This window comes from Plectropomus leopardus, chromosome 14, assembly GCF_026936395.1.
Source record: "Plectropomus leopardus strain MGB_pleo_1.0 chromosome 14, ASM2693639v1, whole genome shotgun sequence".
Taxonomy (NCBI): Eukaryota; Metazoa; Chordata; class Actinopteri; order Perciformes; family Serranidae; genus Plectropomus; species Plectropomus leopardus.
This window is the reverse complement of record NC_142189.1, coordinates 13,029,151-13,043,401: the sequence shown is the minus strand read 5'-3', so window position 1 is coordinate 13,043,401 and position 14,251 is coordinate 13,029,151. Positions and strand designations below refer to the sequence as shown.

Genomic DNA, 14,251 nt, shown 5'->3' with positions numbered 1-14,251 from the left:
TGTAAGGATGATTAATGCCCTGCAATCAGTCAAACCCAACGACTTTTATTACTCTGAGCAAACTAATAGAGATACGTGTGTTTTACGTTTTGCTAGCAATATTTTTTAATTAATATATATATAGCATCCTGTTTTTCTTTTGAAGTACACTGAATGACACTATTTTTGCCAAATGTATTGATGATGTAGGTCAGTTAAGTTGTTCATAAATGGAGCTATGACATAAACATTATGAAATTCTAAAATTTGCAAGAAGATACAAATCCAATTCACTGTAATGTTTTTTGTTGTTTTGTTTTTTTAAATGTGGGTTTCTGCCTCAGTTATAAATTTACTTAAAAAAAACAGTGTGTAAGATTTAGGTTGATTTAGTGGCATCTAGCAGTGAGAAATGGCCTTTTCCATTTAAAAAAATTGATAATACATTATTTTGAGGTCATTTTTACTGCTATTCTATGCAGTAAAGTCCTCCTGAATCTTCTACTAAAGCTACCAGAGAAATCATGACAAGAAACCCAAATTCCGAGATCTTAAGGTCTGCACCTTTGGCTGTGAAACAGCTGTATGTATCTTCACTGAACCAGAAAAACACCCTGTTTGATGTATGTCTTCAAAAGGGGCAGACTGACTCACATGATCACCTCATCCACATGATGGTGCGAGAGCACTGAGTGGTCCCCTAGGAGGGAAAGATTGCATGTCGCCGCTTGTTTGAAGCCAATCTGTTTCTTCAGTCAAGTCAATATTGTAACAGCTGGATACACTAAAGGAGTAGGCTGCTGGATCAATAATGATGCCACTTCATACCACGAGACTCATGCAGGTTTGTGCACACAGACACACAAACAAGCAACTGCATACAGAAGCATTTCCTTTTTTCTACACTGTATGTTCTAAAGGCTTAAAAGGTGGAACAAACATCAGGAGAGTGTCTTGAGGCTTTATCACACACTAACATTTTCTCTTTCAATTTCACAGAAACAGCAAGCATCCCAAATGTTTTGTACCTTGTATAACAACAATAATCCTGTGTATTTTGCATTGTGAACATAAATGGCATAAAAGGTCCACAAGGAAGTGGGTCACTGCAGATCTTTTGCCTCCACCCCCGTTTGTCCTCTGAAACTAGTCTCATTTCCAAGCAGCAGCTTAAGGTGGTATTTATATTTTGTAAGCAGAGAAAATGCCTCTCTGTGATTCTCCCTTCAGCTTAAAAATATCCCTTTGGGTTTATTAATAAACACAACAAACAATATTAGGTCTTTTTTTCCAACCCGGTGTAGAATTACACAAAGCTCAGCATCAAAAAACAACTCGGTGTACAAAGAGAGTAAAGTTAGTAATTTTCTGACCCACTTCAACAAAAAGTACACCCATATTAGAAAAGAGAACGTGTGATAGAGAAGTGTGCAGGGTAGATACAGGATAAATGATGATTCCAGCACAGCTGACATTGCACTCCACAGGAACTCAAGGCAGAGGAGAGAATGGGAGGCCCGATTTAGAGCAAACAGCTGTTGTGCACTTCGCCTCACTACACATCTGCCAAGTCACTGTGGGCAGGGCACTGAGGTGACTTCCTGAGCTCTACCAGTCATTCTTTGATGCTTCCTCACACAGAGTTCAAATTCTCTCTGTTAACACACAAACATCACAAACACGCACTGGTCACACCGTGGTCACTTGCATAATTGAGGGGGAGCACTTCTTATTAACATGCAGGAGCTGCAGCACTGAAACTGAAAACACTCCTCCCGCCTTATTCAGTTAGCTCAGGAGGCTGCGTCACATGTGCTGACTTTGTGCCTGTCTCAGTGATGTAGCTCTTGTTTATTGGTGCCATGTGACTGCACATAGCTCAGCCAAGGTAAACAGTGTGTCATTACTCTGCCTAGGTGAATGCCACATTGCATAGGATGCAGTGGTGGTCTTCACCGTGCTACTATTTATAGGAACAGTGTAGAAGATTTACGGAGATTTAGTGGGATCTAGCGGTGAGGACTGTAGATCACAACCAGCTGCAACTTCTCCCAGTTAAAATTCCTTTGTTTTTATTGGTCAGGGGATTTTACCGTAAGCCGAATTATCCACAGAGATCTCTTTCTCTAAAATAAATGTACCTGGTGATTTAAACCAGTAAAAACACTTAATAGATCCACTGAACAGATTAAACAACACCAGAAGTTGTTTAATCTGTTTATTATTGTGTTGTTTTTTTGTTTTTTTTGTTGTTTTTTTCAATTGACTGATTAATAGTTTAGTCCATAAAATGTCAGAAAAGCTTGTTTTTACCAAACACTGTTCCCACTGTTGTGAAAAAGAAAAGATCTAAATATCAGATTTTGGCCACTTGTCCAGCTGTCTGAACAAAGATTTAGTGTCTGCAAGAAGAAAGCAGCTCACACAGCGGAACACCAGAAAATGTTTGCAGCACAGTTTAAGAAGGATTTGCAAAACAATGTAAACTTTTATGAACCAATGCTGGAAAAACAGCAAAATGCACATGCCACACAACACTAAAGAAATGGACAGCAAGGAAGAAATGAATAAATATTGCACAAAGGTAAAAAGCAGCAGCAGCATAATTGCAGGAACTGCCAGCAGACACCATGGGCCATATCAACCACAAGCACATCAGCAGGAGAGCAATGAAACAGCAGCAGACATCTCATAATGTTAGCTTAATGTTACGGATAAACATACACAAACATACACACACAAAAACAAAAACACCACAACAGAGCAAAGGTGTCACAAAACACTCTACTTCTGGTCTGAAGGACGCATCTGAGAGCAATAGATAAAGGTATTTTTTCCACAAAGCCAATCGGGGACAACATGATAAGACTGCTGGCATGTTAGCTTGCATTGAGCATGAGCAGCAGTGAACACACAAGTGCAACTGGAAATCTACAAACACCAGTGCTTTAACGTTTTTATGTGACTTCAGTCTTTGAAAATAATCTTAGACAACTTTATTACAAAGTTAGACAAAATACAGCATCGTTGACATGTAGTATAAGAATTAAATCTCTTTACATGAATTTTCTGCACTTTGTATAGCAGTGTAGTGGAGTTCTACAAATGTTTAGAAATTATATGGACCTCTCATCCCTTTGGTGCATGCTCATGGAGAAGGAGAAGCTGGAAATGCATAAGAGGAAATGCAATGCTACCAAGCCAACTGTGGTCTGCATCATCACAACCTGTAGTTACATTAAGGGAGGTGTAGACCAGATAACCACATAGGTGGGGTTAGCATCCATGCTGTACCTATGCAATAGATTGAATGCAAAATTATACACTGGCCTGAACTCTGTTGAGTTAATTTCATGTCAAATTAAATGTAGCCCAAGTTATAGATTAAATAGTTTAAAATGCATTACTCTTTTTAACTTGAACGAGATAGAGGATAACCTCAGACGACACTTATATTTAGCTAATGGTTAAATTGTATTTATCACACAGCAACACTGAGGTAGAGCTGTTCCTAACCATGTGAAAAAAAGTTTTATAACATTGTAACAACTCCAATCAACAAACATTTCTCTAAATCCCAATTTCCAGAATACCTGAGGGACACAGGCAATATCCTGCTGCAGTTATTAAACTCTGACTTTGGGGTGAAATCCAGTCCAGACTAATAGGACTACTCAGGAATCATTGCAGAGATTTGTATGTGATAATGAGAAATAGAGGTGCAGTCCCAATTCATTCGGCCTCCTCACCTCTGGGTGTAACTTGTAATTACGCCAGTGGAGCGGTGGGGAGGTTTGGCAGATTAAAAAGGAGTTGCCCTGAGGCCGCCCGGGCAGCCAGTTACTGTACGTAGTCAGGCAGCCACCAAGACTCTCCCGGAGTGACATCTACTCCCTGGCTGACAGGAATGTCAGTGCACCTCTCAAGGTGACACCAGACCAGATACATTCTCCAGTTTTGTGCTGAGATCTCCAAAGACATGAGAACCAACAATGTGTTCCATACCGGTGATCCCTCTGCATGTGAAAATTAACAAGATGAGATAAATCTAGATGAAAAGTTATAAAAAAAAATAGTATGCAGGCTGTTTTCATGCACTACTCATACATTTCTCTATGAAAATAACTTTGAGTCATTTAAAGGTACGTTTTCACCATCAACCTAACATTCATAACTTAACATTCAGTATGTAATTTCATTCTTGGCACGCTAATTTATAGTATATCATACAAACCGTTGTATGTGCATTGAAGGATATCAAACAAGCCGCTATACAAGGATACATTGTAATATGCAGTGGTGGAATGTAACTATGGACATTTACTCAAGAAGTGTACAAATTTAAGGTACTTGCACTTTGAGTATTTCTATTTTGGTAACTGTGGACTTCTATGGAACTTTATTTATCTAAAAGTTATAGTTACTGATTACTTTACAGATTAAGACAGTACATGAAAAAATATTTTTAAAAAGATTATTTTATGGTTTTTATAGGGGATATAAGATACATAAAAAGGAGGTCCTTGCTAATCATTTCTAAATTTATTTTAATGTGTTTATTAACCGGCCCCTGGACTGCTGTTTTTCAAAATAACTACTCTATAGAGTTGTATTTTTACTTAAAGGTCCAATGTATGGGATTTAGTGGCATCTACTGGTGAAGTTGCAGAACTACAGTGGCCAACGCAAAACCGCAAATATCCCTATCTAATGGCAGACTCTATGGACAAGGACCTGCTTGCTATGTAGACATACATAACTCATTCTCAGGTATTAAAAATACAGTGATTCATATTTCCAGGTGATTATACACTAAATAAATCATGCTTATTGTACTTTATTTCATTCCTGCTAATATATCTTCCTAATCGTACACTCTGGACCTCTGATAAACGTCTTTGAACTTCTTCCAGCACAAATAATTTGCAACATTGGTGTTACATGCAAAGAAACAAATTACACAACACTGGCAGGTATATCCATGGAAAAGAAGGCAATTGGAAAATTTCAATAACATCCTCTACCGTCAAGGCTTTTCCATGTATGTGTTATGCTCTGTCTGCAGGTCGAGTTTGATTTCTAAACTGCCCACTTGCTATGTCTCACTGTAATTCAAGCCCCTGTCAAGACAGTCACTGTAGCAATTACTGACATTGAACAGCTTTCAATCAGCCCTTAACTCACGCCTTCAGCCTGCGATCAATGTGTACGTTACACTGAAATTACACACTAATAATCAGTCCAACTAGTCAATAATCTTCTGGGCAGTAAAACAAGCTGACGTAGGTAATGAGTCTTTGTACAAAGCTAGTGCACCCTCCAGTGGTGTATAAAGGTAATTTCACTGTGATTGGTGTACATGTAAAAAGTAGAAATGTTTTATTCCAGCACTCAAACCAATCAGATTACACTCTTTGAGACAAATAGTCACGCTGATGAGTCAAGACGTAAGCCATGTGTGCTTGAGTGGATGGCAAAAGTGGACACATTTGGGATCTCAGCATTGTCAAAGATAGGAGGGAAAGAGAAAGGAGAGCTGAACGATTAGAGGTGGGTTTTTAAGCAGGAACCACGAATGATTCACAAGAGCTGGCAGAGTGAGTGATGGCAGCAGAGTCCTGCACCGGGGTTTTTATGAGGTACTTACTTCCTCCCCTCTGCAGCACTAAAACCTATAGATCATGTATCTCAGCACTGCTACTGCGCCTCCTGCCCCTCTGCTTGTCAGATTGGTCCGCACCATTAATTGGAAGATTAAAACACTATTAGGAGGTGGCACAGAGGGGGAAGATAACATAGATGTTTAGATAAGATTGATTTCCGCTCACTTGACTCTGCTACACCTTTGGAAGTCTTAATCAGGATTTCATCTTTTTTCCATGAAAACATCGAATGAGTTCAAAGCTCAAGTTGCTTTAGTATAAATATGATATTAATAATGATATCTACTAATATGTGCTGTATGCACATGCCTTTTAATTGCTAATGATGCTGGTAGCAGTTAAAAAATGTGTGTATATCATATGATGGAAGATCTTGGATACATATAAGAAAACCTAGTAATTGATTAATCTTCCTCTCTGTATTAACCTATTGAAACCTGAGCAAATTGGCTTGCTTTCTTCCAAAAACGCAGGAAGACGTTGAGTGACGAGTTGCAAAAAACATTACCTGAAATAAAGCCAAAAAAAATAAGAAATTGAAAAAAAAGGTTACAAAAACTAAAAACAAAAGTTTATTAATAATAATACTAATAATAATCATCATTTTCTAGTTATTTTCCCTTTTATTATTATATTCCAAAATTATTTTGTTTCTCTCCCTTGTCTCTCTACCTGTCTCTGTCTCTCTCTTGAAGCTTTTTTTCAGGTGATTATCTTTTCTCCAATTTCTTTCAATTTGTGGGACATCTCTTGCCTTTTTAGCCATGTTTTCAAGAGAAATCAAACCAATTTAGGCATCTGAAAACAGCGCAAGAAAATTGACATTGTTCCAGGTTTCAAGAGATTAAAGGACCTGTCAACCAATGCAAGAGAGTCACAGGTTCTGATACACTGTTGTACGTTTTTGTTTCACTGTACATTAGTTAGTACCAGGGCTAAGGCAATAGGCAATATCGAGACTTGCTAATGCGCTGACATTGCCATCTCCTGGGGAAACAGGACAATCTCACAAAGAGCAGTGAGAAAGGTTTAAATGCAATGCCACTGTGCTTCACTTGTGTCTGAATATTTCAGTGAATAAAAAGTACAGAAAAGTCATTTGGGAGAAAAAAAAGTGAACAGTTATCATTAATATTTATTCACACAATTTAACCTTTTAGTAAAGAAATATCACAAGTATTCTTTTAAGTTGTGTATTTGGGAAGAAATTATAGCTGTTAGTGCAATTGTCATGGTGATTCTTTTTATATGGTTACGTTTTCTGTTCAAATTCTTAATTCAGGTGGTGTTCCCCTTTGAGCTTTTGGCAGCTTAATGTTTGTACGTAGAGATAAATAATGTGATTCAATGTGATCAACAATGATAAAGAGCACCCAAACATAAATGTACAACTTCTGATCCCACTGTTAAACAGAACTGTTAAAGCTTGTTATAAAAAAGACACCAACAACAATTTCTCATATATTTCTTTATTAAAACAATAAACATCCAAAGTGTTAGAGTGAGGAATAAAAGCACACTAAGAGTTAGGCAACTGGAACGTTTCAGTATGAACTCAACAGTGTTCTGCGAGATAAGGTTATCAGTGCATTGTAACATTGTGAATTATAAAATTCAAAATATGAAAAGAATCAAATACATCTCAATTGTGAGGGCGGTATCTGCCAGTGAGGAAGCCGAAGTTACAGTCAGTGTGAGAGCACCAACACAAGAAATAAACTACTACACACTGCTGCTGCTGCTGCTGCTGCTGCTGCTGCTGCTATTGGAGACATTTTGCCTTTTATCTATCAGTATACACATCTTTATAATTACCCAAATTATACAAAAAGCTTAAGGTATGACTACTAAGTGTTTAAATTGAAATACAGCTGGGAGTCATTTTAAAACATCCCATCTTCTTGGGAAAAGTTAGCTCTACAGACACCGAGATAATAGTACTAGAAGAATTACGTTTTGCTTTTTACAATGCAGAAGCTGGTTTACTGAATTTAACATAAATTATTATACTCAAAAAGCTTATTTTCAAAACAGAGTTCTTCAAGTACACTTCCAAAAAAATGTTGGCAACTGTATTCCATGTAGTTTTGGTTTTGTTTTAATGGTACACGTATCTAACAGAGGACTCAAATATTTCACGGTTGTTATATATGGTGTCACACAAGCCACTCTATTCAGCCCCATATGCAGTTTATGAAATGATAGGTTGCAAAAATTTTGACTAATACTGTTTGTATACATGTTGAAATGATGGACAGAACAACAGACCGTAAGGCTGCAATGTCCACGATTAAAAGGAGAGCAAACATTAAGCTGAGAGTGAATACTTTTGGATTTATTTATGTCCAGGGGCAGAGTTAAAGGTTAACTTCGGTATTTTCAGACTCGCCCTACTTTCCCATGTTTTTGTGACTATTTAAACAACAATTTTCCAAATTGGTCCAGTTATAAGTGATACCACCGCAGCCAGCAGTGATGAAACAGGCTGCAATGAAACCCCTGCGGGCAACTGGCCACTGTAAATTAACGCCCACTAAAAGTGCTCATTTTTGCCACTGACAGGTTTAGATTGCTTTTCTAAGTGTCTGACGACATTATGAAAATGATCTATATGGAGAAAGCCCTTTTTGTTGACGAGTAAAATCCATTTTAGTTATTTATTTATTTTTTAAACAAAAACGTCCCCAAATCGCTATCGCTAAATCCAAAAAAACAGCAATTTTATCATCGTAAAACACACGTCATTTTGAGTCAACAAACTAAAAATAAAACTACCAAAAGCTGTCTTAGTTAATCTTCCCATTATGCCAGCAATTACCAACTCTGGTTTTGTTGAAATAAACCCTTAATTCATGCAGTTAGATGTGAAAATATGTTGGTTCTATACACACACTAAAATGACTGTTTATTTGAAAGGAGTCTGGTGTGTTTGTCGATGGTGATTTCAGGGCTGTTTCTGGTTAAACAAAAGGATCTTACTCTTTCTCAAAAAGGTTGACTTCTGTTGCAATCCTTTCCTTAAGATGGCATATAATTAGAATAACAATGAGCAGGTCAGTGGCAAAAACAAACATTTTTAGTGGACATTCACTGACTGTGTTAAATTGCCTTCATAACATTGCTGCTGGTTTCACCTCTGCCAGCTGCAGTCTTCTCACTCAAAACTGAACCAAGTCCAGAAACTATTGTTAATCCCATTAGTCACTTCAACATGGGAAAATAGGTTCCAGGCTGTAAAATACCTGAGACACACTTTAATCTTCTCTACAGATGTGAATATTATTTCTATCTTTTGTCCCACTCTCCTACATGTGTTTCCAAAAATATTTATCTGGGAACAACTTAGCATCAGATACAAAAAATCTTGTCTTTCCTGGTGTGAATGTGTAAATATATTTGAGTGGTATACTTCCACACAAACTTAATTCACACCTGTTAAACCCACGAGAAGCTCCATCACTCAAAACTCAGACTGCATAATCACCGCAGTGCTCATAATTAACTCTGAACAATTAATAACCGGCGAGACAAGCTGTTCCTTGTTTTGGACTGATTGCTGATAATGATTTGTCAGCATGTTTACTCTCACATTAGTTTCTGAGCATATGAAAATTGTTTTGAGTGGTCGTGGTTTTCAAATAGAGTCATGGCTGTGTGGTTTGTTAGGTTTTCTTGTTTTTTTTGGCAAACAGAAGCATGATACATTCTGCTGACAGTGTGAAGTAGCACTGGTTACCCCTCTTCCTCCCCCCCTGCTCAATGTGTCACCGTCAGAAGATGCACCAGAATACAACAACCCAAAACATTAAAATGTTAACATTGTTAACAAATAGTGATCATATTAAATCTTTTAAAAAGAATAAAATCTGGAATCCTTCTCCTGTACAGCCACTGGCGATTGGTGACCCCCCTCCCAGCCCAGTTGGTTTTGGCAGTGGTCTAACACTTGTGCTTCATGGCAAGCTGTAGAAAAATTGGGGTAGGGGTTGCAGAATAAAACAATGAGAATTTTGAATGACCCTATCAGCAAAACTCTACACAGCTAGAAACAACAAGCACTGCAGATGTAGAGGCGCTGACCTGAGTGCCTAGAAGCTTTGATCGTTGCCACAGTGATCAATGTCCAAATCAGTATTCGAATGGTTCGGTTATGTAATAGGGTTGCAACAGTATGAGATTTTCATGGTGTGCTTTATGTTTTATAAAAGTGTGTCTAAAAGTCTTCCTTTTAAATAAGAGAAGAAGAAACATAGTCCATAGATTATGCTCCAATGAATATTTAATGTAATTATTACCAAGGTGACATGACCAGCGACATGCTCTTTATCAGGCATGTAGCTTGAAACGTCAACTATCCAGCACCTAAGCTTTTTGTCTTCCAGATGTGTGAAAAAAACCAAAACTTTTTACATTCCTTTTGAAAACAACCAAAGATTCTCTGTCTGGTTTCATTTTCTTTTTCAGTACCGTAGTGAATATACATGGCAAATAAAAAATCAATTTTTATACCACAGTATATCTTTAAACCAGCATATTGTTGCAACCCTATACATATACATATATATATATACATATATACACAAACACACACACACACACACACACACACACATATGTATGTGGCTAATTGTCACATTATTTTAGGTGCACTGACTAGTAAGTGCTGTTTCAAAAAAGTCCTTCTAATGTCTTTGTCTCTCATTACACCCCACCCCCTAAAAGACAAAAAAAAAAATCATATTTGGGACAGCCCTTAGTTGTAACAATACATGCAATAGCAAGCATAGCGAGTAAAACGAGGTAAAAAGAGGTGAGATACAGATTTGACTATTTAGGAACCGTTTCACAAAGGAGAAAAAGTTGTTAGGGAGGGTTTATTATGCAGGTGCTGGAAGGCAGCCAGGGGTCATGGTGTTTTATATTCAGGCAATGACAAGGCAACTTCATTTATCTCATTAACAAGGGTCCTAATGGGCTTGGTTGGAGGCTCGTTAGAGAGATGACCAGGGCCACCAATCTAATACAACGCTACAGGGTATGGAGACATGAGGATGGAAGACACTTTAACACAAACATGCACACACACGCACACGCACACACACACACACACACACACACACACAGACCACAGTATGACAGAAGTTGCTGCAGAATGAGGAGAACTTAATTCTACAGATTGAACAAGTGGGGGCAGTAGAGCAACATACACAAAAGAGTCTTGTTTGAAACTGAGCAGCAAAATTGTCTGCCGTTACAAAGTGAGGCAAAGAAATGGGATTGCAGAAGTGAACTAAGAGGAAGAAGAGTCAAGGTGACCCTCTCCACGTACTGCAGACAAGCTACTTACAACACATGCAGATGGCTCGATCCTGTCAAGCCATCGTTAAATCCTCCTCAGAGAAAAATGTGATGGATAAAATGTAGACTGTCTTAATCCTGTCACTGATGATTTCTTTATGCATCTGTAAGGCCACCAAGTGCCTTTAACAGAAGGCTTCAGACATGCAACATTATGAGTCTTGCTAATAAAGTGAAAAACAAATGATATGTGATAACACACAAAAAAGCTAATGGCAGCAAGTGAAATGACAAACGCCGGCAAATGAGTGATTCTTCATGGGGGTTCTACAGTCATTCTCTCCTGACACCAGCAGAGCCGAGGCATTTTTCTTTGCTTATCACAGTTTTTGTAATTCATCACGGTGGGAAGGCTCATCTGTGAGCAGTAAGAGGGCCATGCAAAGCTCTTTAAATGTCTTTCAATTATCCCACCATCACTAGTATTGCATTACGCATCGCTCAAAAAAGTCATTTCAATCTGCAATGGATGGCTATATACTATTGTCACTGACATCTCACTTTAGATGGCACATGTTTATCAGTGAAGGCTATCTGCTAACAACAAGACAGTGCAGCAGGGGTGTCGGGCTGCAGGGGTGTGTGATGTACTGTGTGCTATTAGTAAGACAGCTATGATGATCATAATCAGGTGTTCTCGTTACAAAGCATACACTTCTTTCTTTTGTTTTGCAGTAAAAAAAATCACATTATGCTAATAACATCATTAAAGAGCATGCAATTAGTTTTCCTGACAAACACAAGATATGAGATAGATGGAGGATGAGGGTGAATCCACTACAAAAGAGAGAGTAAATGAGGGAAGAAGGAAAGGACTATTATTGTTGCAGAGCAGAGAGCACAACACTGCTGAGAGACGCAATGAAGCAAATATCCTCAGGTTTAAGTAAAATGTTTGATCTTTTGGCTGAACTAATAACGACTTTAAAATTACTTGCAAATGTCCATAACACATGAGGGGGAACTGGAAGTCAGCTTTGTTAAACCAGTAAGCCCACCCTGAGATATTTACTTCCTCTTACTCCTTTTCAGACATGAAATACTTACGTTTGTTTACTCAATACGTCCGGTGGGCAATCTGATGTTGTTTTTTTCTTGTTCATATTTTTGTTGTCTTATTCTATTTGCCGGGTTCAAAAATAAAGATCTAACTAACTAACTAACTAATCCTGAGGTTATGCATTGTAATGTACACTGTCTTACTAACAGGGTGCCTCACCTTGTGTGCAGTAACAGCAAACTGTTCAGCACTGTTCATCATGTCTGCGGTCCTCTCCTCGGCCCGACCTAATCGCTCGCCGCGCTCATTCAGAGCCTGGCTGGCCTTCTGTACAGCACTCGTCACACTGTCAGCTGCTGAGTGTAGTATACTGTTACCTGCAGATAAGGGTGGAAGTGAAGAAGCAAGGCAGAGTGAGGAGAAGGGAAGAAGAAAAGTAAGGTAAAAAATGGGGGGAAAAGACAAAGAGAAAAGAAATTATAATTCCATTGCTGTGGAACAGAATGTAACAAATGAACCTGTGTCATAATATGCATGTAGTTACATCAGTGACCCTGAGCATTACTACTGATGGCAGCAGAGAAAAACATGAAAAAGTAAATGGCTTCCATCAGGTGAAATGTGGGAAGGTGGCTAATGACTTTCCCTCAAAGTTGATTTACTTCAAGGAAAAGATCAAGTGAAATTAACCTTTTCAAACTTCAAAGTATGCAACACCCGATTTAATGTCTCTTTTTAGGAAAGCGTGTCATTCCTGGTGACATCCTGCACTGCTTTTCTTCAATTTTGAACTTGTGGTGCCAGCTCTGTGATTGCTCTCCTCTCCTCTGAACTACAGTGTAATAAGAAGAGGATATGTGCTTGATTGCATTGGCAGCCCTCAAGACCTAGTCGTGGATATAAGACAGAGAACACATCTTACCGATAGCCGTGGCAGCCCTGTGGATGTTTCCTCTGACAAGCCATTAATCTACCGCACGTCAGGAGAGCTGCTGTTATGTGCTACGAGAGCACCCAGACTAAGAACAGCATTTTTTCTGCAGCTTTCTCTTTGTCAACAATACAGTTAGTTGCTTGTTGGGTATAATCTGTCACTTGCGGCAGTTTGGGAAAAATATGCATTGATTTTGAGGTTGTCACCTACTGCCCATGAGAACTGGTACCTCTAATCGGTCAACAGAGATTTTCTTTCTGTGGTGGCAAGGTCCTGACACGTCATTTTAAAAACAACACCAGAGCACCACAGGGTTCCCAAAGTGACAAAGGACCAAAACAGTGACAAGCAGCCAGGGTTCCGACACATTTTTACCAATAACTTTTCAAAAACTTCTCCATAACATAGTGTTTTACCCCACACCCATTAGCTTACTAAAGTAGTTTTAAATAGGTGGGTCTATTCAGTGACCAAAGGGTGCAATAATGTTGCTTTCATGCCCGGAGAAAGGTCAGAGCTGATCAGATTGGATGAGAGGAGAAGCAGAATGCAGAATGAGTAAAAGCAAACTTTTAGACCAAGTAAAATGAATGGTTAAGTTTCACTTTCAATGCGTCTGGTGTCCTGCCGTGACAACAACATGCAGTGAAAGTGCATTCGACACCCTGAGAGTGTAGTGCATGAATAAACGCACGATATATATATATATATATATATATATATATATATGTGCTGAAAACAATGCATGTACACGTACTTTCAAGGCTTTTGCATATAATCAAACTCCTGGCACCACCTTCACTCGCTTGTTGAACATTTCAGGCACAAACTAGCTGCATGCACCAATGTGTATCATGTGACACTAGTGACATTTAGGTGCAGATTATAGTTTAGTAATACAAAGAACATATTTCAAGCACAATGGACATGTTTTGGAATTTTATAAATATAATTTAAACAATACTCATCTAAAACTTTACCAAACCTTCTGTCCAAACCATTTCCAGGCCTGGAAAAAAGTTTTTGCTAATTTCATAACTTCCAGGAATTGCATGACTGTGGGAACTCTGTAGGAGTACAATATTCTGCCTATTGTAATATATATCTTTAGGGTATTGATCTGGTGATGAACATGCCAGCCACTCCAGGAAGGTAAAACCCACAATGACACTGTCCACTCCTGCTCCTAAATTTAAAGAAAAACACCAAGTGAAGGTGGGTGATATACAGTAAATGAATTTGAGAGGGGACAGACAGAGCAAAGCTTCAAGGTACCGACTGTATTAAGACTTGACAAACCTGATTCTATCTCTTCCC

General features: G+C 38.4%; 1 protein-coding gene across 3 annotated transcripts in view; it reads right to left on the bottom strand.

The window, feature by feature from the left end:
* Positions 1-7,095: 7,095 nt before the first annotated feature.
* The window catches only part of stxbp6 (syntaxin binding protein 6 (amisyn)), an 83,553-nt gene continuing 76,397 nt past the window's right edge, over positions 7,096-14,251 (bottom strand). For all 3 annotated transcript variants that reach the window (XM_088087465.1, XM_042500463.2, XM_042500465.2), the window contains 2 exons: positions 12,220-12,377; positions 7,096-9,605 (listed from right to left, as the gene is read on the bottom strand). In XM_088087465.1, coding sequence (XP_087943591.1) covers positions 9,582-9,605; positions 12,220-12,377 — 182 coding nt within the window. In that variant the 3' untranslated portion in view covers positions 7,096-9,581. The remainder of the gene's footprint in view (positions 9,606-12,219; positions 12,378-14,251) is intronic.